The sequence below is a fragment of the Kogia breviceps genome, chromosome 17, assembly GCF_026419965.1.
Source record: "Kogia breviceps isolate mKogBre1 chromosome 17, mKogBre1 haplotype 1, whole genome shotgun sequence".
Classification (NCBI taxonomy): domain Eukaryota; kingdom Metazoa; phylum Chordata; class Mammalia; order Artiodactyla; family Physeteridae; genus Kogia; species Kogia breviceps.
This window is the reverse complement of record NC_081326.1, coordinates 9,987,767-10,010,068: the sequence shown is the minus strand read 5'-3', so window position 1 is coordinate 10,010,068 and position 22,302 is coordinate 9,987,767. Positions and strand designations below refer to the sequence as shown.

Below are 22,302 nucleotides of genomic sequence, written 5' to 3'. Positions count from 1 at the left end.
TAGAAACACAACCCAAGCTACATCAACCACGTTCACCCCCTGAGGGATTTAAATAAGAGCAAAGATCCATAGGTGCAGGAGGTGTCCGTGACTGGATGATCCAATGGAATCATCTCAAAAAGAGGGTTCTCAGGTTCCTGAAGCTAAAAGCCACAGAGACACTCTAAAGCCTGTCTTTCATTTTGGCAAGCTAATCGATGTTCTGCATGTGGACCTCATTTTCTTGCCTAAGTTATGGCTCCTTTTGCTTTCATCAAAGGGTTCTAGACTGTATCTCCATGGATGCAGGGACCATACTGAATTTCACTCACTGTTATTGCCCCTGTGTTTGGCTCTGCACTGAGCGCTTGGTAGGCATTCAACTACTTGCTGAATAATGAAACAACAAGGGTGAATAAGTTCACCCCCAACTCCTAAAAATATTTCCTGCCTTTAAGATTTAACATCTTAACTCTAAATAGTTGAGGTAATTTTCATTAAACATCTAAAATAATGTGACAGAGATGAGTATTAATATGAAAACTGGATTTAAAAAGTCAAGTTTTGATAAAACATTTTTTAAATGATTTTTGTATTGTCCATTATATGTCCTATCTAATAGAAGTAAAATGTAATTCCTACTTAATTCTCATTGATGAATAACGTTTTAACATACTTCTTTTCATTCTCATCTATGCATGTTATTGATTATCTGCACAAATTATTTTGTTTTTTTCACAGCCATCAATTCACTAAAATTTATTGCTACTGCTAATTTTTTTAAAGTACTGTTATGGACTGAATGTCTGTGTTCCCCTCACAACATTCATATGTTAAAATTTAGTCCCCAGTATGACGGTATTTGGAGGTAAGGCCTTTGGGAGGTCATTAGGTCATGAGGGTAAAACCCTTATGAAAGAGACCAGTGCCCTTATAAAAAGAGGCCAGAGAAGCTTCTTCTACCGTATGAGGATACACAAGAATTTGGCCATCTACAATTCAGAAGAGGGCTCTCACCAGAAACCCTGATCTCAGATTCTCAGCCTCAAGAACTATGAGAAATACATTTCTGTTGCTTATAACCCACACAGCCTATGGTGCTTCATTGCAGCAACTCAAATTGACTAAGACAAACACACAGGCCAATAATTGCCAAGTTAGGTAGATATGCCTCTGAGTGTCCATGAAGGCTTTCCAAGAACTTTGTAGGCAGCGGACAATTTGAGAAAATCAATTTTCATATTCTCAGTTTCTAGTTTTTGCAAAAATTGATCTGCCTGAGAATAGGCCTGTGGTCAAGGCATCATTTGGTTTATTTTTTCCATCTCCCCTTCTCACAATCAAACTTGCCTCATATTACAAAAGAGAGGGTTGGGTTTCACCCATCCCAACTCGTACAGGAAAGTATGTAAAACCTTGCTCAACCACATTGACATAAACTCTTGATAAGCCTTTTGTCTTTTCTAATACATTTTGCTATTCTAGACAAACTGGGGCATTAGAAATAGGGTATTTTGCCTGTGTTGGAATATTCTGAAATCAGATATATTTGTAGAGTTGGATTAAAGAAGTGACAACCGTCTTTAAAGACCTATGTTTTTCTAACTCCCTAATTCTTCTCAACGAAATTGTGGATGCTGAGGAGGATCCTGAGAAGAAAGCAACAAAAGTCAGTCAGTAGTAAATAGTGAAGGGAACTGTAGGTTATTTCTCAAAGAGACTCATAGAAGGCTGTGTCCAATTATGTCCAATGTCTACCTCAGAATTAAAGAGTTAAGATTTGTAAACATGCATGGTCTCTTTCCCTTCCCTATCTGGTTTCCTTTCAGAATAATTTAGTCCAAACACCAGTAGTTAGGGCAGAGCAAAATAACACAAAGAGAGGAAATAGGAGTGCAAGCCCTGCACTGCGGGTCTGTCTGAGCATAGTGAAGAAGGTATCTATCTGCACAATGGCCACGTGTGGGGTGTCAGAGCTAAGAGGTGTGAAGAGGTTGTGGAGATGGGGCAGTGGTGATGGGAGACTGTTTACCTATAGGTGGGATTGATCAGATAAGTAAATATTTTAAGGATGATGGGATCCAAGTTTCTCACTGTCAGAGGAGAGAGTTATATGTGCATGTACATTTATATGTATTATACATATTAAAATGTACATTTCTAATTAAACTTTACTTTCAAGGTTTACCTATCCGTTTTTGTAATATACTAACTTTCTTTGATCAATAATAAGCCAATAATTATTGGAATGATAACTTAATCCAGATGAAGGAAAAATAACACTTAGTTCCTCTGGGCACAGAGAATATTAAAAAAATTAATTTCAATTTATGTACATAATTTTATAGCAGAAAGCTATAAAATGTGATCAGTAAAAGACCTTCAAGCATAAAAATATATTATGTTAGGATAAAATTCTGTAGGAGAAATGGAATGGAAATATGAGTTCAAGGAGAAAATGGGACAATGTACAATTTCTGGTTGTTAAAGAAGAGCTTATTCATGGATTTTTAAAATTGATGATGGTGAGGTTACAGTCACTACAGCATTTAGATTATACTGCATAGATACCTTGAAAAGAATGGTAATATGATTTTTATATCAAATGTCAATAATTAAAATATGCCCAAAGTCACAACTTTTGAAACTCTTACCTTACGATGAAAACATTTCACTGTTAATTTAAAACTTGGCAAAAAGGTAAAATAGTTTTCAAAAAAAAATAAGGGGTATGCAAGCAATCCCTAAATGTAAATACTTCACCTATGTTTTATAACTAGAAAAATAGAAATTTTCACAAAAATTAATTAAGGTTCTTAGGTTCACAATAGAAAATGATGAAACTAGGAGAGTCTGTTTAACCCTGATCTTCTAAATTTCCCACTGCACCTTCACTTTCCTAGATTTTCCTCACTTTATTTCACTTCTTGTCCAGTTCGTCTTTCCAGCTGTTGAGCCGGCTGACACACAGGGGCCCCAAGATCACTCCAGCTGCTTGGGTGCAGACTTGTAAAGGCAAGAGCTGCACAGACGCCCCTGCTTCCCATTTACCTCCCCATGAGCTCCCCCTTAGTCCATTTGGGCAGATGTGTGTTGGCTTCATGCTTTCTCTGCAAGCTCTACCATGTCCACTTGCCACAGTGCTTCAGGAGGCCTGGTTTAGTGCTTTGCTCTCTGGTCCTCCAAATTTCCCTTCTGCGCCTTCACTTCCCAGCTCCTCACATAATTGTGTAAAGTTTAATTCGTGTAATAAATTTCTTATTCTCACAATATGCATGATGGCTCTGCTTCTTGACGAACACAATTATTGTTACCCAAAGTAATTCCACAGTAACAGAATCTTAGTATTAGGAACCTGGAATGGGTTCTCTGATCTGGCTAGATTTAAAGGTAATTATGATCCTGTTGCCAGTGGCAAATGGGGTAATGGTAGCCCATGGCATGCCGTGGAAAAACACTACTTAAAGTATCACCTCTAGCCACCTGGAAAGACCTTGCACGTCCAAGTGGTTGCTGCTATTGAACAATTTAGTGGAAATAAAAGTAAAACTATGATGGATTGATTTGGTTGTTTCTAGATATGCTGGATGACGTGGAGGGGGAAAAATGGGATTAGGGTTTTAAATTCAAGGTCTTGGTAAGGAACCAAAAAGCTTCTATAATGGCCCTTAAGGTGACTTTTATCTTCTGTAGTCAAAGAATTGAAATTTCTAAAAACCAAATCCAAAATTTAATCCTGTGGATGGCTAAATTGCAATGAAAATTTAATGCTAACTTCTCAGGGTCTTTTAGAGAATTAATTAGAAAAGAGTGAGATTCCGGAATCTGGGAGGAAGGCATATACACAAATTCCAATACAGCTGAGGATTTTGAAGACCCAAATTTCTGCAGTTTTCTTTTGACACCCAGAGCAAGATTTCTACCGTTTTCTGAGATTAGTCACCTTTTGTCTAAGGTAATTGTAAAAGATCTCTTATTTTCAGGGCACTGCTGATCCTCCTTAAGGCCTACTACCATCACCTCTCATTGCTTCTAACTCTATAAATAGATTCAAGTCCCAGATGGCTCCAGAGGTTCAGCTACAGAGTATGACCCATGAGGATGTCTTCTGAAGGGATAGGAGGGAGGGAGAATTAAGATTATTTTCTTATTACAAGGTACTTGCATTACTTGTGAAGCAGTACAGTGTCATTTGAAAGTGGACTTGAATTAGTTGTAAATGTACTGCAAGTTCTAGGGAAACCACTAAACAAAGTAAAAGAAAGAAGTATAATTGATATGCTAAGAGAGGAGAGAAAATGGAAAATCATATAAAATACTCAATGAAAACCTCAAAAGGCAGAAGAAGAGTAGAGAACAAAATAGTAACAAAGAACAAGGGCAACAAATAGAAAACAGTAACCATGCTAATACTAAACAAAAGAACGTGGGAGTAGCTATAATAATTTCTGACAGAGAGGACTTCTGAACAAGGAAAGTTATCAGGGATAAAAAGGGACCTTACATAATGATTAAGGGGTCAATTCTCCATGAAGGCATAACAATCCTTAAAATGTATGCACCTAGCAACAGAGCAACAAAACACATAAGGCAAAATCTGATGGAACTGCAAGCAGAAATAGATGAATCCACTATTATAGTTGGAGACTTCAAAACCCCTCTCTCCGAAATAGACAGATATAGCAGACAGAAAGAACACAGTTGAACTCAAAAACACTGTTAATCAACTGGATACCATGGACAGCCATAGACTACTTCATCCAACAACAGCAGAATATACATTCTTCCCAAGCTCACATGAAACATTTGCCAAGATAGACCACATTCTGGACCATAAAATATACCTTAACACATTTTAAAAACAGAAGTCTGACAATGTCAGCTCTCAGATCAGGATGGAATTAAACTAGAAATCAACAGCAGAGAGACAGTGGAAAATCCCCAAATACATGGAGATTAAACAACACACTTCTAAATAATATACGTGTAAAAGAAAAAAAAAAATCTCAGGAAAAATTTTAAAATATTTTGAAGTAAATGAAATGAAAATACAGCTATCAAAATTTTGAGCTGCAGTAAAAGCAATGTTTAGTGGTACACTATGTCTATGGAAGATAGAGATATCGTATGGAGCCACTGGCAGGTCTCTGAAGGTGAATCACAGGGCAAACCTTTAAGACAGAGCAAGGCCACAATTCTTTGAATGTAACTATTCTCCTTTTGAAAAACAACTTCTGGCTTGCCTCTGGGCCTCATGGAAACAAAACACTTGACTGTGGCTACCAAGTTACCATGCAACCTCAGCTGCCCGTCATGACTGCGGTCTGACTCACCAAGCCATAAAGTTGGTTGTGGACAGCAGCACTCCCTCACCAAGTGGAACTATCATATATCAAGCTCAAGAAAATCTTAAAAGCACAAGTAATTTCTACAGCCAACTATATTGTTGCTACATAACCTTGTTTTTCAACCCACACTCTTTTCTGTGATCTGATTACCTAAAAAGAAAAAACTTTCAGTCTTCTCTACAAAGAGTGCTGCATAATATGGTGGCACCACCCAAAAATAAATAGGTGCAACTCCGCAGCCCATTTCAGAGACAGCCCTGAAAAAGAGTTGCGAAAGCAAATCCTCCAAGTGGGCAGAACTTCAGTTCAATGTACCTGGTGTTTTTTTTTTCTGCCTGGAAAGACAGATGACCAGAAACACAGATCTACATTTAATCATGGGTAGTAGATGAGTAGTACTACAGGTACTACTACAAAGTATGATCAGGTACAGGCAGAGATCATACTTTGTATGATCAGGTATTTAGGGGAAAAATGATTGGAAGATTTTGACAAGGAGGTCTCAGGAAGAGGAATGTAGACAAACCTCTCCATATGATTATTAACTGTAAAAATAGTTTTGTTCCATATGAATGCTTCCTAAAGAGCAACCTCAGCAGAAGATCTTAATAAATAGCTTCTTTCCTCAGCTATTCCTACCCTTAACCAATGAGTTCATGAACAAAATGGCCATGGGGGAATTCCCTGGCGGTCCAGCTGTTAGGACTTTGTGCTTTCACTGCTGAGCTGCCCGGATTCTATCCCTGGTCGGGGAAATAGGATCCTGCAAGCCACGTGGCATGGCCAAAAAAAAAAGGCCATGGTAGCAGGGATGGAGATTATACATCTGTAAGTTATTAATCTTTCTGTACCTGTTTTTTTCATAGTTAAAATAAAGATTATAAAAGTACCCATGCAACAAGGTTATTGTGAGGCCAAATGAAAATACACATACAAGAACTTAGAACAGTAAGCAGCACACAAGTGATTAATAGATATTGAGTGATTATCTATCTATCTACCAAATATGTGTTAAGCACCAACTATATTGAAGACCCCATGTAAGAATATAGTCATGAACTAAACAGGCACAGTCCCTGCTTTCATAAGCTGACGTTCTGGTGGAGAAGACGTTCAACAGTTTGTTACAAAGAACAGATTGGACTGACCTAGCCTAGGGAATTAGGAACAGGTTTCCTAAGTAAATAATGCCTAATTTCAGTTCAGGAGATTTAGAATTTAGCTACTCTGAGTAGAGTGGATGCTGAATTGCAGACAGAAGACAGATTATGTGGAAAAGGCTTAAAGAGAACCAGGGTCAATGACAGAACCGAATGGTAGTCAGTAACAGAGTGCTGCAGGGGTTGGTGGAGAGAGATGAGCCTAGGGTCTGGCCGTTCAGGATAGTGAAGTGAAGGAGTTGAATGTTACTCGGAAAACAATGTGATGTCTCTGTAGGGATTTAAAATATTATAGTGACACGATTAGATGTGCATTTTTAAAAATTATCACTGTTTTTATGGGGTAGAGAATAGATGGATGAACGGGGCAATAGTAAACCTGAGGCCATCAATTTGGAGGCTCCGGAAGAGAGGGGGATGATGCCGTCTTGGACTAGGGTGATGGCTATAGAGGGGGAAAGAAGGAGACAAATTGAAGATGTGTTTTAAGGTAGACTTCACATGACTTAGAAACAGGGTTGACTGCCCAGTTTGGGTCATGAGCAACTGGATGGATGGTAGTGACTTAGGAAAAGGAGTGGATGTGGTGGGTGTGATTAAGGGTTGTTTAGACATGCTCAAGGTTCAAGGTGCTTATGAAACAACCATATGGGCTGTTTTATAGACAGTGTGGTATGGGGTTATCTCTTAGAGAAATCTGGAGATACACATTCAGGAGCTATTACATAGACATGATTTTTAAAGTTTTCCTGTAAAGAGTTTGTTTTTTTTTTAAATCGAGGTATAATTGGCATGACATTACATTGGTTTCAGGTGTACAACATAATGACTCAATATTTGTATACACTGCAAAATGATCACCACCACAAGTCTAGTTAACATCCATCATGATATGTAGTTACAAAAAATATTTTTTCTCATGAGAACTTTTAAGATCATATATATATATGATAAATGTAATCTTAAAATATATAGGTTTTTTAAGTTCTTAAAAATATATATTTTTTCTTAATACATTCATCCATCAATGGACACTTAGCTTGGCTATTGTAAAGAAGGCTATTGTAAAGAGGCTGCAATGAACGTGAAGGTACATATATCTTTTCAAGTTAGTTTTCATTTTCTTCAAATAACTACCCAGAAATGGAATTGTTGGATTATATGGTAATTCAATTTTTAATTTTTTGATGAACCTCCATATTGTTTTCCATGGTGTCCACATCAGTTTACATTCTCACCAACAGTGCACAAGGGTTCTTTTATCTCCACGCCCTGTCCACCACTTGTTATATCTTGTCTTTCTGATAATTGCCATTCTAACAGCTGTGAGATGATATATCATTGTGGTTTTGATTTACATTTCTCTGATGATTAGTGATACTGAACATCTTTTCATGTACCTGTGTGTCTTCTTTGGAAAAATGTCTATTTGAATCCTTTGCCCACTTTTAACCAAACTGAATGTTTTTTGGCTACTGAATTGTATGAGTTCTTTGTATATTTTGGATATTAACCCCTTATCAGTAATATGATGTGCAATTTTTTTTCCATTCAGTTAGTAGTTTGCCTTTTCATTTTGTTGATGGGTTCCTTTGCACTGCAGAAGCTTTTTGGTTTGATGAGGTCCCACTTATTTATTTTTGCTTTTGGTGTCCTTGCTTTGATGTCAGATCCAAAAAATCATCACGAAGACTGATGTCAAGGAGCTTACCACTTATGCTTTCTTCCAGGAAAAATGCTCTTTCTGCATCTATTAAGATGACTGTGTGATTTTTTTCTTCATTTATCATATTGATTGATTTGCAGATATTGAACCATTCTTGCATCTCTGAAATATTGATATATCCCACTTGATCCTGCTATATGATCCTTTTAATGTATTGTTGAATTCAGGTTGCTAATATTTTGTTGATTTTTGCATCTGTGTTCTCAGGGATACTGGCCTGTAAGTTTGTTTTCTTGTATTTGTATGGTAGCATTTGTAATGTCTCCTTTCACATCTAATTTTATTTATTTGAGTCCTCTCACTTTTTTTCTTGATGACTCTAGCTAAAGAGTTGTGGATTTTGTTTAACCAGCTCTTAGTTTTATTGACCTTTTCTTTTGTCTTTTCAGTCTCTATTTCATGTATTTCTATTCTGGTCTTTGTTACTTCCTTTCTTCTACTAACTTTGGGCTGTGTTTGTTCTTTTTTTTTTTTTCTAGTTCTTTAAGGCGTAAAGTTAGGTTGTTTATTTGAGATTTTTCTTGTTCCTTAAGGTAGAAGTGTATTGCTATGAACTTCCCTTTAGAACCACTTTTGCTACCTTCCATAGATTTTGGTATGTTGTATTTCTGTTTTAATTTGTCTCTAGCTATTTTTTAAATTTCTCCTTTGATTTCTTTGATGATCCATTGGTTGTTCAGTAGCTTGTTGTTTAATCTCTGCCTTTTTATGCTTTTTTTTCAGTTTTCTTCTTGTAATTGATTTCTAGTTTCATAACATTGTGCTCAGAACAGACGGTTGATATGATCTCAATCTTCTTGAATTCACTGAGACTTGCTTTGTGGCCTAACATGTGATATATCCTAAAGAATGTGTACTTGAGAAGAATGTGTACTTTGCTGCTTTTAGATGGAATGTTCTGTATATATCTGATGTAACGTGTCATTTAAGACTTACACCAATATTCATTTTCTGTCTGGATGATGTATCCATCAATGTAAGTGGGGTATTAAAGTTCCCTACTATTATTATATTGCTGTCTATTCCTCCCCTTAGGTCTATTAATATTTGCTTTATATATTTATATATTCCTCTTGTCCGGTGCATAAATATTTACAAATTTTATTTCTTGTTAGACTGATCTCTTTACCATTACATAATGCCTTGTCTCTTATTTTATCCTTTGTTTTTAGGTTTATTTTGTCTGATATAAGTATAGCTACCCCAGTAGAGTATGAAAAACTCCTATGGTTTCCATTTGCATGGAATATTTTTTTCCATCACTTCACTTTCAGTCTGTGAGTGTCCTTACATCTGAAGTTAATCTCTTGTAGGCAGCATCTAGATGTGTCTTGTTTTTTAAATGTATTCAGCTACTGTATGACTTTTGATTGGAGAATTTATTCCATTTTCATTTAAAGTAATTATTGATACGTATGTACTTATTGCCATTTTTTTGTTCTTTGTTTTCTAGCTGTTTTGCAGTTTCTCCTTTCTCTTGAACTCTTCCTTTGAGATTTGATGAATTTCTTAGTGGTATGCTTAGAATCCTTTCTCCCTGATTAGAGTTTTTAAAAGTTTACTGGTTTAGAGTTTGTAGCAAGAAGAGATGAGCACCTAGGTTCAAGCTGTTTGATATTTAGTGATCAAGTAGAGAAAGTACTTGCCAAGGAGAATAAGAAGCAACCAGAGAGGTAAGAAGACACTCGGGAGTATACACTCATAAAAATGCAGAGAAGAAAGTATTTCATGAGAGTGTGAGAGTTGCTGAGAGAGCAAATAAGTTGTGGACTGAAAAACAGATGGTGAATCCAGAACCATGGAGTTGGGTTATTGGAGATCACTAGTTACACTGTAGGATTCTATCTCCTCCATCAGATTTTGGTCACCTGGGTCTAGGGCTCTGAAGCCGCTGCTTCTTGAAATAGGAAAAAACCATTTTATGTTACATATGATGCATGGGTCACAAAATGACCTTTGTGCTATCAGTATATTACAGAAAATTTAGCAAAATTGTTCTTCTTTTGATTTTAAACAGCCTTCATTTTCCAAGGCTCTGTTTCAAGCTCTAAAGGAAGTGAAAAAGGAGAGAGAGGTATAATCATAGGAAAAAGGAATGGCTATTAATTCAAAAATTATCCCTTATCTCTCCTATAAACTCTATCCTCTGAGCAAGCTTGTGGATTTCACATGACTCTATATCTCTTATCCAAGTGCAATGGTGGAAGGACCATTCCTTTTTCCCTCCCTCAAGATTGATAAATCTTTACAGTAAACACAAAAAAGCTTTCAAGATGAGGTCCCTGATAGATACAATTAAGATGTTTTCTTTCCAAAAACAGATACGTTAACTAAGCCTTAAGAGAGACTGTTGGGGCTTCCCTGGTGGCGCAGGGGTTGAGAGTCCGCCTGCCGTTGCAGGGGATGTGGGTTCGTGCCCCGGTCCGGGAAGATCCCACGTGCTGCGGAACAACTAGGCCCGTGAGCCATGGCCGCTGAGCCTGCGCGTCCGGAGCCTGTACACCACAACGGGAGAGGCCACAACAGTGAGAGGCTCGCGTACCGCAAAAAAAAAAAAAAAAAAAAAAAAAGAAAAGAAAGAAAAAAAAAGAGACTGTTGTTATTCATTCCTGTTATTTTGGCATGTGACTCTTGCCCTGTCTGCAAACCTTCTATTCTAGATTACTTTAGAAAAATAAAACAAAACAAAATTGGTAAGATTAGTCCCAGCATCTAATTGCTAAGGGCCCCTACTGTTTCTTCTTTTTATTTCTCAGAAACAACCAACTAAGCCTACCCTTTGCTCCCTCTAAGTTAGTTCTGTATTCAGGATGTTTTCCTCAAATTAGAGCTTCAATATTATGTAAATATTGACCCAAGATCTAAAAATATCTTTTAGAAAAGAGCTAAATTACAAGATAGGCTGATATGCATTATACATAGTGCATATTTATAATACATTATCTAGAAATAATCTAGAAATGCATTAAATATAGTGAGGCAACCCCATACAGTAGAAAAAATACCGGTAGTATTCAGATTAATAAATGAGAATCCATCTGCTTGCACTGTCTAGCTCCTAAACTTGGTCAAGCTCATGGGAATATTGTGTAGATGAAAATATGTAGCTTGGTGATCGGCGCATTGTGGGTACTCAATAAATATTCATTTCGTTTCATTTCTGAACATTAGTTTTCTAATTTTCATTCATTTGACAAATATTTATTGAGAATCTACTAAGTGCCACACACGCTCCCAAGCACTGTGTGTACACTGGTGAAACAGACACACAGACAAGGTGCTTGATGTCAGGGAAGTTACCAGGTATGTGTGTAAAGTGAAGATAACATTCATCTGGCTAGACTGTCAAGCGGTCACATGAGATAATGTTTAAAAATGCCTTTATTGACTCAAAAGAACTATGCTGGTTCATTTTCAGATTTCTAATTACAAAATAATTATGTTCTGATTCTTGATGCAGAAATGCAGAGAAAAGTAGGCAGGCAGAATTCTAATCTATGCCTTAATTTCTGTGTAAGCATAGAAAGTTCCTTAAAGCATCACATTATGTTTTTCTTAGCATGTGGATTGTATAAATGCTAAAGGACTAAGTGTTTTGCTGAGAAATGGCAGTAGGAATCTAGATAAGGAATAGGTTTTTCAGGTTGTTCAGAACTGATACAGAAGAAGCAAAAACAAGGAGACGTGGCAAAGAGAAAGGGATTTTGAGGTTCTGGAGCATCAAAAGCAGGAGGAGGAAACTCTGAAAAGCTGAATTCGCCTTTGCACCTTTCTAGATCAAGAATCATTACAAGGGTGGGAGTAATCGGTAGAGAAAAGACATCTGTCTCTAAATGGGACTCTCTGAGACACCTATAAACGCAGAAGGGGCTCACGTTAATATGTGTCCCTCCACAGACATTCTAAGTAACCAATCACTGTCATTAGAGCACCTTTAAGAATGGGAGGGAGGGGACAACATTCTTCTCTAATTTCCCTAACATTTATTTACATTCTTGAAAGAGAGAATAGTTAATTTTGCTTTCTAAATTTTAAAAATTGATATTGTTGATGATGATAATTATATTTTGAAAATATTTATGCTCATGGTTCAGAAGAAATTTTTCTATAGCTCCTTGACATGAGAGTGGTTTGCTCAAATAAGAGGTGTGAGTTGAATTGCTTTGCTTTACAAAATCAGGAGATATTTGATATTTGAAGAGGAAAATTCTGGAGGGAAAGTAGAACTGGAGAGGCTGGACTCTGTCAGGGGGAAGAGAAAGAAATTTCCAACTGCAGTGCAGTCCGAGAGGACCAGGGGAACATAAAACGCTGAGGATATTTTGTGTGGAACCGTATGTTCTGTACAATGTGGCCTCTTACAAATTTGTAGCAGAGGCTTCAGTGCCTGCTGTGTTTGGGTTTCTTGCAGAAACAAGTGAAAGTACAGAGTTGCTTTCTGGTTATCAGTTGTTCTAGGATCAGAACAGATCCTGCACATGTGATTTTAGGAAGTCCCTGGCTGATGTTGTCTTATATACCCATCTGAGTTATAGCTCAACCCCAGCAAGCAGAAAATCAGACTTTTTTTCAGAATCATTACAAATCAGTTAATTTCTTCTTGCATTAGTGCAACGTTTGCTCATAAATAAGAATATTCAAAACTTCCAGCATACGTATAATTGCTAGTATTTATTGCTTTCATAATGTCAAAATGTAGCACTCTTTGTCGGTGGAAGAAAATACCAGACTTCAGAGAGGAAAGGGGAAAGGAATGGATCAACCATGGGAATGTTAGTGATCAGAAAACTGCAGGAGGAAACGAGAAAAAAGTTTCAGAAAACCTTGAGGGAATGAATTTGGTCATTTTCCAGTTGAGCCTTGGACAAGAAAGTGGAAGGTGGGGAGAAACTGAGAACAGAGCTCACACACTGAGGCGTCAGATAGGAGTGGGGGATAAAGAGGGAATGGCGTCTTCTCTAGTCTGTAAAGAAAGGTGTGGGTATCGAAGGACTTCCTGTGAATCCAGGTTGCAACCAGCCAGATAAGAGGGGTGGGACTCTGTGAAGGAAGGGGCACCGTGATAGACTGAATAAACAAAATGTAGCTAGTTAACGTAAAAGAAGAATTGTCCCCAACCTCGACTGCAGCAGAAATTTTGCCTAGTGAAAGGGAAGAGCTTAGCATTCCTGAAAAAACGCTTAAGTGGTTTTCTGATAAAATTTCATGGGTGTGGACTTGTTTGAGTCAACACCCTCATGGACTGTCCCCTATCAGCCAGGAGCTGAACAGTGGTTAGCTGACGTTCTCTTTCTATAGTGCTTCTAATCAGAGAAAATGTTTGAACTGACCTCCTAGAGACTTTCCTGTTGCAATATTGTAATAAATCTTTGACTCATAAACACACCAGTCGCCCCCTTATCCATGGTTTCACTTTACAAAGTTTCCGTTACCCTCAGTCCACTGCAGTCTGAAAATATTAAATGGAAAATTCCAGAAATGAACAATGTATACATTTTAAAGCCCGTATTATTCTGAGTAGCGTGATGAAATCTCACGCCATCCGCTCCGTCCCACCTGGGACGTGAACCACCCCTTTGTTCAGCGTAACCTGCCTGTTAGTCACTTAGTAGCCCTCTCGGTTATCAGATGGACTGTTGCTGTATCACAGTGCTTGTGTTCAAGTAACTCTTATTTGACTTCATGATGACCCCAAAGTGCAAGAGTGATGATCCTGGCAAGATGCCAAAGAGAAGTCTTAAGGGTGAAAAGGTGAAAGTTCTTCACTTAAGAAAGAAAGAAAAAAAAATCGTATGCTGAGGTTGCTAGGATCTGTGCTAAGAACAAATCTTCTGTCTGTGAAATTGTGCAAAATGAAAAATAAATTGGTGCTAGGTCTGCTGTCGCACCTCCATCTGCAAAAGCTGTGGCCAAGGTGCAGGATGGCATTAAATTTGTACAATAAGATTTTTTTTTTGAGAGAGAGAGAGAGATCACCTTCACATAACTTCTATTACAGTATATAGTATTATCACTGTTCTATTTTGTTATTTGTTTTTAATCTCTTCTGGTGCCTACTTTATAAATTAAACTTTATCATAGGTACGTGTGTACAGGATAAAACAAATATAGGGTTTGGTACTATCTGTCATTTTCGGCATCCACTGGGGGTCGTGGAAGGTATCCCCTGCAGATAAGGGTGGCGTACTGTAGTCTAAAGGTTTTTTCTTTAACATTAGAATCATTTAATCAACATGATTGCTGTATCTCAGAAGCTGAGAGGCTAGTGTTAACTACGGTTCTGCTAGCGAGAAAGAGAACAACTACAAAATGAATGAATGCAAGACTCATCACCATCTATGCGCTACCTGCCCTGATACACTTCTGTGGCACCACAGTGACACTATGTAGTGGTCACTGCATACATAGTGGACACTAGGCGTAGGTAGTGGTCACTGCGTACATAGCGGACACTGTGTACGTAGTGGTCGCTGCGTATGTAGTGGACGCTGTGGATATAGTGGTCATTGTGTACATGGTGGACACTGTGTATTTAGTGGTCACTGTGTTGTGTCGCTCAGATTCGGTCAGGACGGGAGAACATAAGCGCTCCGCTTCTTGGAGTGTCACCAGCTGCTTCAGGAATTGCCTTCAGCTAAAGAGAGCTCCTTTCCAAGGTCACCCTCAGCTTTCCATTATCCTGAGGGCAGTCCACAACCAAAGGCATGTTGATACTGAGATCTGAAGGCCTGGACCTTCACCCCATCTTGGGGTAATTCTGAAGGGCTGCCTGGGTTCTCAATATCCTCATGGGCTGAGTCTTTGGATGAGACTGCACCCCAACCCAATACTCCCCTCTGTCTGTCAGTTTCAACCCCTGGTGTTGATCCTGAGACTCTGTCCTAATATAGTCCGGTGCTGGTCTGTCTCTCTCTGAGTCTGTTTTCCAAAACCTCTCCTGTAACAGGTAGAAACAGCAGAACCTGGTGGGTAGATTTTATTCCAGACCAGGGCTTTTGTTGCTTTTCCAGGAACCAGCCTGGCCCAAACCATCCACCCCAACCCCCAAAAGAAGTTTTTGAGTCTAAACTTCTCCCTTAGTGAACAGAGATAGCTGGGCAATGAGTTTGTAGGGATCCGTGTGCTTTCTGTCCTCAGAAATCTGGCTTCAGTGGCTAATCAGGAAATGAAATGTTGGAAAAGCCAGTGAATCAGAAACAGAGATGGAGAGTCTCAAATCTTGGCATGGGAAGTAGGGTCAGATCATGAGTATGAACTAAGGGTTAGCACGGGATTGTGAATTTATAAGCCAATGTATTCAAAACTCAAGTGTGTATAAGTAATGCCAAGACTATTAAACAAGAAATGACAAAACTCTTGAATCTTTTCTTTCCTCTTGGAGATAATCAGAGCCATCTGTTCCACCATTTTTAAAGCTGCTTCAAAATAATTATGTTCAGGCCTTACCTAAAATTGTACTTTATTAAAAAAAAGAGTTAAATGTAACAACACTCTCTATTGTTGGGTCACTCTGCTCATTCAACAGCATTTTATCGAATAAGCATTCCTGCCTGCCATGGCTGTATGTGTAAGCTGAGTGTTAGGTCAACAGTATAAATTGGCTTTTTAGGAGAAAGGGAGACTAAAGGGAAAATAAGTGCATTGTTTACATTTTAAAGAAAGACAGAATAAGAGGAAGAATTTGTGATTTAAGATATTTTTGGTCAGGTTCAGGGCCAGCATCTAATGTGCCTCACTATTTACTATGTGCCGATTAAACAATACTAACAGCAGTCTCAGGTTTCAGGAGATATATATATATATATTTACCATCATTGCTATCTTAGCTACAACCAGAATAGCTACCTTAATCAAGCAAGAAATGGCACATTTTACATTTTAATTGGGTAGAAGTAATACATCAACAGGCTAACACCTTAGTTGGGCTGAGCTTGTCTGATAAACTCATTTCTATTTATACCCTCTGCCAATGGAGCAGAAGGTGCTCAAATGCAAAGAAAGGGAGAAGCTCCAGGCATTTTGACTGTCATATATTTATTGTTCACGATTTCATCCTCATAAACCTATAGGGAAAGTAGTCTTATAACATTTTTCAGATGGGAAAGCCAAGAGTAGCCTCCAAGCTAGTGAGGTAGCTCTGAGGTAGGCCAGGGTACAAAGCAGAGGCCCAACTGTCTCCATGGGGTGCCTCAGTTATGGGCAGCTCAAGGTAAAGAGAGGATCCCTAAAAATGGAGGCCAGAATGATTGAACCGATGTGCTAAGGGGTTAGCAAAAGAAAGCTCTAAGGAAGGCAAGATGGTACATGCGTCCTCTGAAGGACGGATGAATGCACAGTGGAAGGTACAAGCTGAATAATCATGGGTGCCCTGCAATTCTCTGAGTCTTGGTTTTCTTTATGTCTAAAGGACTAGTAATGCCTACATCAGAGGTAGGTTTTGAAAATTAAATAAAATGTGTGTGTAAAACATGAAGCAGTACCTGGCCCATGGCAGGTCCTCTCCATGCTTGCTGCCTTCCTCTTCGGTTTTCTTCCCCTCCTCTGCTTCACAATTTTGCCCAGAAGTGGTCTTAATTCTAACAGAAGGGGATAGGAAGTCAAAGTTAGTTAAGACAAAAGCTCACGATCAAGGGGAGAATAACAGCAGTCATGCTTTTCAGTTAAAGTTCTGACTCAAACCCAATCTACATTTTATGTCAAAAGGTTATGGGATGGGGCTTCCCTGGTGGCGCAGTGGTTGCGAGTCCGCCTGCCGATGCAGGGGACGCGGGTTCGTGCCCCGGTCCGGGAAGATCCCACGGGCCGCGGAGCGGCTGGGCCCGTGAGCCATGGCTGCTGAGCCTGCGCATCCGGAGCCTGTGCTCCGCAAAGGGAGAGGCCACAACAGTGAGAGGCCCGCGTACCGCCAAAAAAAAAAAAAAGGTTATGGGACATTTCAGGCTTGAATACTCAAAGCCTGCTTTTAGGAAATTCCCAATATTAGAAAAAAAAATGTGTAAAATTCCTCTTTGACAATTTCCACAGTGGGACTTTCAAATGTTTCCCAATAACTAAAGCCTACACGATGCCCTTTCCCCAGCACATTATTTGCTTCCTGGGAGCTCACAAAATTGCAGCCATATTGGTGCATGTTCTTAAATTGCTTCATTTTCACCCCACAGTCTCATGTGGACCAGCCTCTTTTCTTTCTCCTTTCCACTGTCAACACTTTCAGTCCTTTGAGGTCTAGCTCTTTGGAGGAAGAGCCTTCTCATTCACTGTTATAGCTCCAGCAGTCCAGACGTAGTGCCTTGGACGCAATTTGCACTTAAAAGAAGTTACTGACAAACTAGGTGGACTTGGAGGTCTCAGTCCAGTGTATCCACATTTTCAAAGTCAGAGCAGGACTGGAAATCCCCTGGCAGGCCAGGGGTTAGGACTCCATATGCTTTCACTGTTTTAGGGCCTGGGTTTAATCCCTGGCTGGGGAACTAAGATCCCACAGCCAAGCGGTCAAAAAAAAAAAGAAGCGACAAAGTCAGAGCAGGAGAATTAGGACACAGATGTTGAAATGCAGGGAAATAGTCATTTTTCAAGTTTTGGTGACTTCCAAACAAGCTCTTTAGATTCAAAAGAGAAGGCCTCAAGGGAAGCAGGGCCAGAATTCAAGCCCTAATCAGAGACTAGAACGAGAACAGAGAAAGAGGCTGACAGTTTAGACCACCTGGTAGTTGAGGGTCAGCTGGGCTGGAGGGGAAGGCTTTGGAGCATGACCTGTCACCTGGACTTTCATAGCTCTTCCTTTAGAGACTCCAATATATCACGCTCTCCCTTTACTCCCTCTGGTCCTATTTCTGTTTTTGCTTGTATTCTTCTCTCTCCGTGTGTCTCACAATCAATATTTTCTGAAGAAAGATGATTAGGCTAGTTGCTATCTGTACTGCACACATTTCCACATCCGGACACCTCAAAGTATAAAGGCCACCCCACGACTCTTTTAGATCTGTTAACCCTGGTCTAATTTGTATAGCCAAGGTACATAAGATACTAACATTGGTAGCCAGTGTTGAAGGAAATATCGGTGGCTGATTTCTGGAGGGGACCATTGGGCAGCTAGAATTTAGTTGCCTTACCTGTATGCCTTATGAACCCCTGTGTTGAAATTAAACTAGAGTTACCAGATTTAACCAAAAAATATATAGGATCCCAAGATAAATTTGAATTTCATATAAACAACAAATAATACTGAATGCAATATTTGGGACATACTTATATGTGCTCCAATGGTTGCTTGAGTTCCGGGCATAGTGTCTGTATTCCAAACAGCAGAAAAGAGGAAGGAAGCAAAGGGCCTGACCCTTCCTGTTAAGGACACTTCCCTGAAGTAACACCTTAAACTTAGCCTACTGGTGAGAATTCAGTTGCATGGTCATTTCTAACTACAAGGCAGGCTGAGAACGCAGTCTTTATAATGGACAGCCATGTGTTCAGTTAAAAATCGAGGCCTGTTACTGAGAAGGAGGGGGAAGCAGACATGGAGGGTCAACCAGTCACGTCTGTCAGAGAAGTGATGGAAATAAAGGCATGGTTTTTTGGGGATACGCGGGCCTCTCACCGCTGTGGCCTCTCCCGTTGCAGAGCACAGGCTCTGGACGCGCAGGCTCAGCGGCCACGGCTCACGGGCCCAGCCGCTCCGCGGCACGTGGGATCTTCCCGGACCGGGGCACGAACCCCCGTCCCCTGCATCGGCAGGCGGACTCTCAACCACTGCGCCACCAGGGAAGCCCCATTAAAGGCATGTTGTGGAGGTAAAATACATTGAACTGGATTGAATATAATGACACTGATACTGGGTTACAAAAGCAAAAGAGGAATAAAAGAGGTCTTTAGATTTTATTTCAACCAGGTCAGTTTACAGTAGGGAGCCCCCTTTCAGCAGAAATGCAAAACACAAAAGAAACATATATTCAAAATGTATTAAGTGAATGCCATAAAGCATTCTAAGTAAGATACTATACAGATACCATAGGGAGATGACACAGTTGCCAACCAAATCTAGAAGGTGACAGTGTAGTCTTCTTCCTTCCACCTACATATGACACTGTGATTAACTGCAGGTGTTTTCTGTTATTAATGTTATAAAATAAAATGTTTAGCATGGTGCTTGGCACATGGTAAATGTTCAATAAATTGATTAATGCTGAACATTTTAACCTCTATTTTCAAAGAGAAGAATCATCCAGGAGATCACATGGAAAACTAAAGTATAAAAGTTGAGGCTTTTCGTGAAAATTAGTGAGAGGCGCTTTTTGCAGTGGGTACAGAAATGCACCGCATGGATACCATCCTGCACGCTGGCTCTGCTCGCCAGGTAGTGATGGAAACCAATTTGCTTTTTCTTGGAGGAGACAGAATAGCTGTTGGCTCACTGTACCCTGATTTCCTGGAAAACTGAATTTATGACAGGAGAAAGGAAAGGCAGTAGAAAACCCTGGAATAAAAGTCAGATGAAGAGGGCTTCCCTGGTGGCGCAGTGGTTGAGAGTCCGCCTGCCGATGCAGGAGACACGGGTTCGTGCCCTGGTCCGGGAAGATCCCACATGCCGTGGAGCAACTGGGCCCGTGAGCCATGGCCGCTAGGCCTGCGCGTCCGGAGCCTGTGCTCCGCAATGGGAGAGGCCGCAAAAAAAAGTCAGATGAAGAAATTCATAAACATTAGAGTTCTCACGTTTGCCCAGCCATTCACAGCTTTAAGGCCAAGGCCAGCAACACAGCAGTAATTCAGTTCTGGAGCATGGCCCAAGGGCCAGGCACATGCAAAGTACTTCCAACTACAGTATCTCAACTCCAGGGTCGGGGGCTAGGGCGACAGGAGGTAGAGAGTAGTTGCAGACAAAGTTGTCTAAGAGATGATTCTCACCTTCTACAGCAGGCAAGACAGACACAGAAATAACTCAGATAGAGAGGGAAAAGGAGATGGAGTGAAAAGCAGAGACAGCGTTAAAAGCACAGAGGAGGAAGAGATGAATTACAAGAGTAAGGAATAATTTCTAGAAGGAAGTGGTATTTGAACTGGGCATTGACAGGTAGGTAGGATTTTCGTATTTAGGGGAGAGAGGAAACTTTTTCAGGCAGAGAGAATGTCATAAGCCAAGGTGTGAAAGGGCTGATTGTGAGGGACACCGTGGCTCAAGCTTTCACGTATATGGAACTGTCCTAGCCATGGGATGGAGACAAACTGTGGAGGCTTCTCATTGCAGGTTGAAGATTTATCTTTATCACAAAGGCAACCAGTAAGAGTTTCGGACAGGGTCAAAGCTGGATAGGTCTGTGTTTTAGGGACGTGGCAATGGGGAGGATGGGCTGGAGAACTCAAAGGTTGGAGGTACGGAGACCAGGTGTGAAGCTGCTGTAACAGTCTTGAGAACTGCGCAAAGAAAATCTTGCATAAAGGGGAGAACACAGTGGCACTGGAATAGCCTTGGTTAGAATGGTTTTTAACTACTTATCAACCGACGGACCAGGGTAAATTACCTTCACCTGAGCCTCATGATATGCTCTCTAATACATTGCTAAAACGTGCGTTCCAAGTTTGGTGTGGAGAGTAAATACACACGTGCGAAGTACTGTGAATGGTCATTACTCAGGAAAAGAGATTTTCAAAGTTTCTCCCTCATCCTTTCTAAGGACAACCTGCGGGGCTTGTACCACTTCTGTCGTAGCACCTTACCAGCGTTTTGCAAGAGCTCCTTTCCTCTGTCTTCTCTCTTCCTGGATGGTGTGTCCCATGGGGACTCCTGCAGGGTCCCGGCCAGCTCTGGTCCGGGTCTTGCCGGCCTCTGGGACTCGCCTCGGCGCCCAGCAGGCGCGGGAGCCAGCAAGGCAGCGCGGCGTGGAAGGGGGGCCGCGGGCGCGCGGAGGGCAGCGCCGACGCGCGGGCAGCCCGCCAGCTGGGGGCGGGGAGGAAGGGGCTGCCGAAGAGGTCGCCGGGGCCAGAGCGCAGCGGGCACAGTCCCAACCCTCTTCGAGGGCCAGCGCGGTCGCGGGGCGCCGGCGAGGGGGATGACGGACCCGAATGACTCATTTCCAACTCTGAACTGAAGTCCCCTTCCCTCAGGCCTTCAGCGGCTCGAGCTCGGGAAATCCTAGCCCCTTTCCCCCTCGTCTCTAGCCCTTCCTGCCCCGGGGGCGTGTGGGCGGGGATGGGCGGTGCGCAGTTTTCCAGAGGCTGCGGGGCGCGAGGCGGCGCCCGAGCGGGGCGGTGCGCATGGGTGGTGGGGGCGGAGGGGTGGGCCGGGGGAGGGGAGTCCGGGAACTTTGAGACTCGGCCCCCGGGGCCCTCGGTGACATTTCAGGCGGCGCCGCGCCAGGCCAGCCTCCCGGGACCCTCTGCCGGCTGCGGACTCGCCGGCTGCGCAGCTCGGAGAGACACCCCGGGCCGCCCCCCGCGGCCGCGCGCGATCCGGACGGCGGAAGACGTGGCCGCGGGTATGGGCAGCTTCTCGCCGGAGCCGTGGCTGCCGCGGCCTGTCAGCCCCCTGGGCCTGGTCCTCGCCGCGGCCCTGCTGCTGCTGGTACTGTGTCTGCGCGCCCGGCGCACCAGGTAAGCGCCCCGCCGCCCGGCCGAGCAGCCTCGCGCCCGGGTCACGCATGCGTCCTGGGCCCCGCGACCGCGCGCGACCCAGATGGTCCCGGGAGCCCCTTCCATGGCTGTGGGCGCCGGCGTGCCTGGGGGTCGTGTGTAAAGACAAAGGCTTCGTCGGCCTCTTTCCCAGGCACACGCACACGTATGCAGGCGTGGGGGCCGAATTCGATTTGCTGCTCCGGGCTCGGTTGTAGCCTGCCCTAGGTTTGCATTATACATTACGCATCACGCATGGCTTCCAGACACACTTTGGTGCCTTGTTACAGTGAGTTGATGCTTTATGGCCTAGCGTTCATAGAGTATTTCAGGAGGGAAATTTTCTTACTTTTCATTCCATTAAAAGTGAAATGTTTTAGGAAAGTGCCAGCGTATGGTATGAGCAATGCCTTTGGGTGCCTGTCAGTGCCTCAGTTTACCACTGGTCGGCATCTGGGAAAACGAACGAATAGCACCTCATGGGATTTTT

At 41.5% G+C, this 22,302-nt stretch overlaps 1 protein-coding gene and 1 long non-coding RNA gene across 3 annotated transcripts in view; one reads left to right on the top strand and one right to left on the bottom strand.

The window, feature by feature from the left end:
* LOC136792865 (uncharacterized) overlaps positions 1-21,799 on the bottom strand; it is a 304,067-nt gene extending 282,268 nt beyond the window's left edge. For both annotated transcript variants that reach the window (XR_010837412.1, XR_010837411.1), the window contains exons 1-2: positions 20,922-21,799; positions 16,694-16,789 (exon numbers count right to left, since the gene is read on the bottom strand). This is a non-coding gene — a long non-coding RNA (uncharacterized lncRNA). The remainder of the gene's footprint in view (positions 1-16,693; positions 16,790-20,921) is intronic.
* CYP7B1 (cytochrome P450 family 7 subfamily B member 1) overlaps positions 21,455-22,302 on the top strand; it is a 177,924-nt gene continuing 177,076 nt past the window's right edge. The window contains exon 1 of the mRNA XM_059042613.2: positions 21,455-21,794. Coding sequence (XP_058898596.1) covers positions 21,682-21,794 — 113 coding nt within the window. The 5' untranslated portion in view covers positions 21,455-21,681. The remainder of the gene's footprint in view (positions 21,795-22,302) is intronic.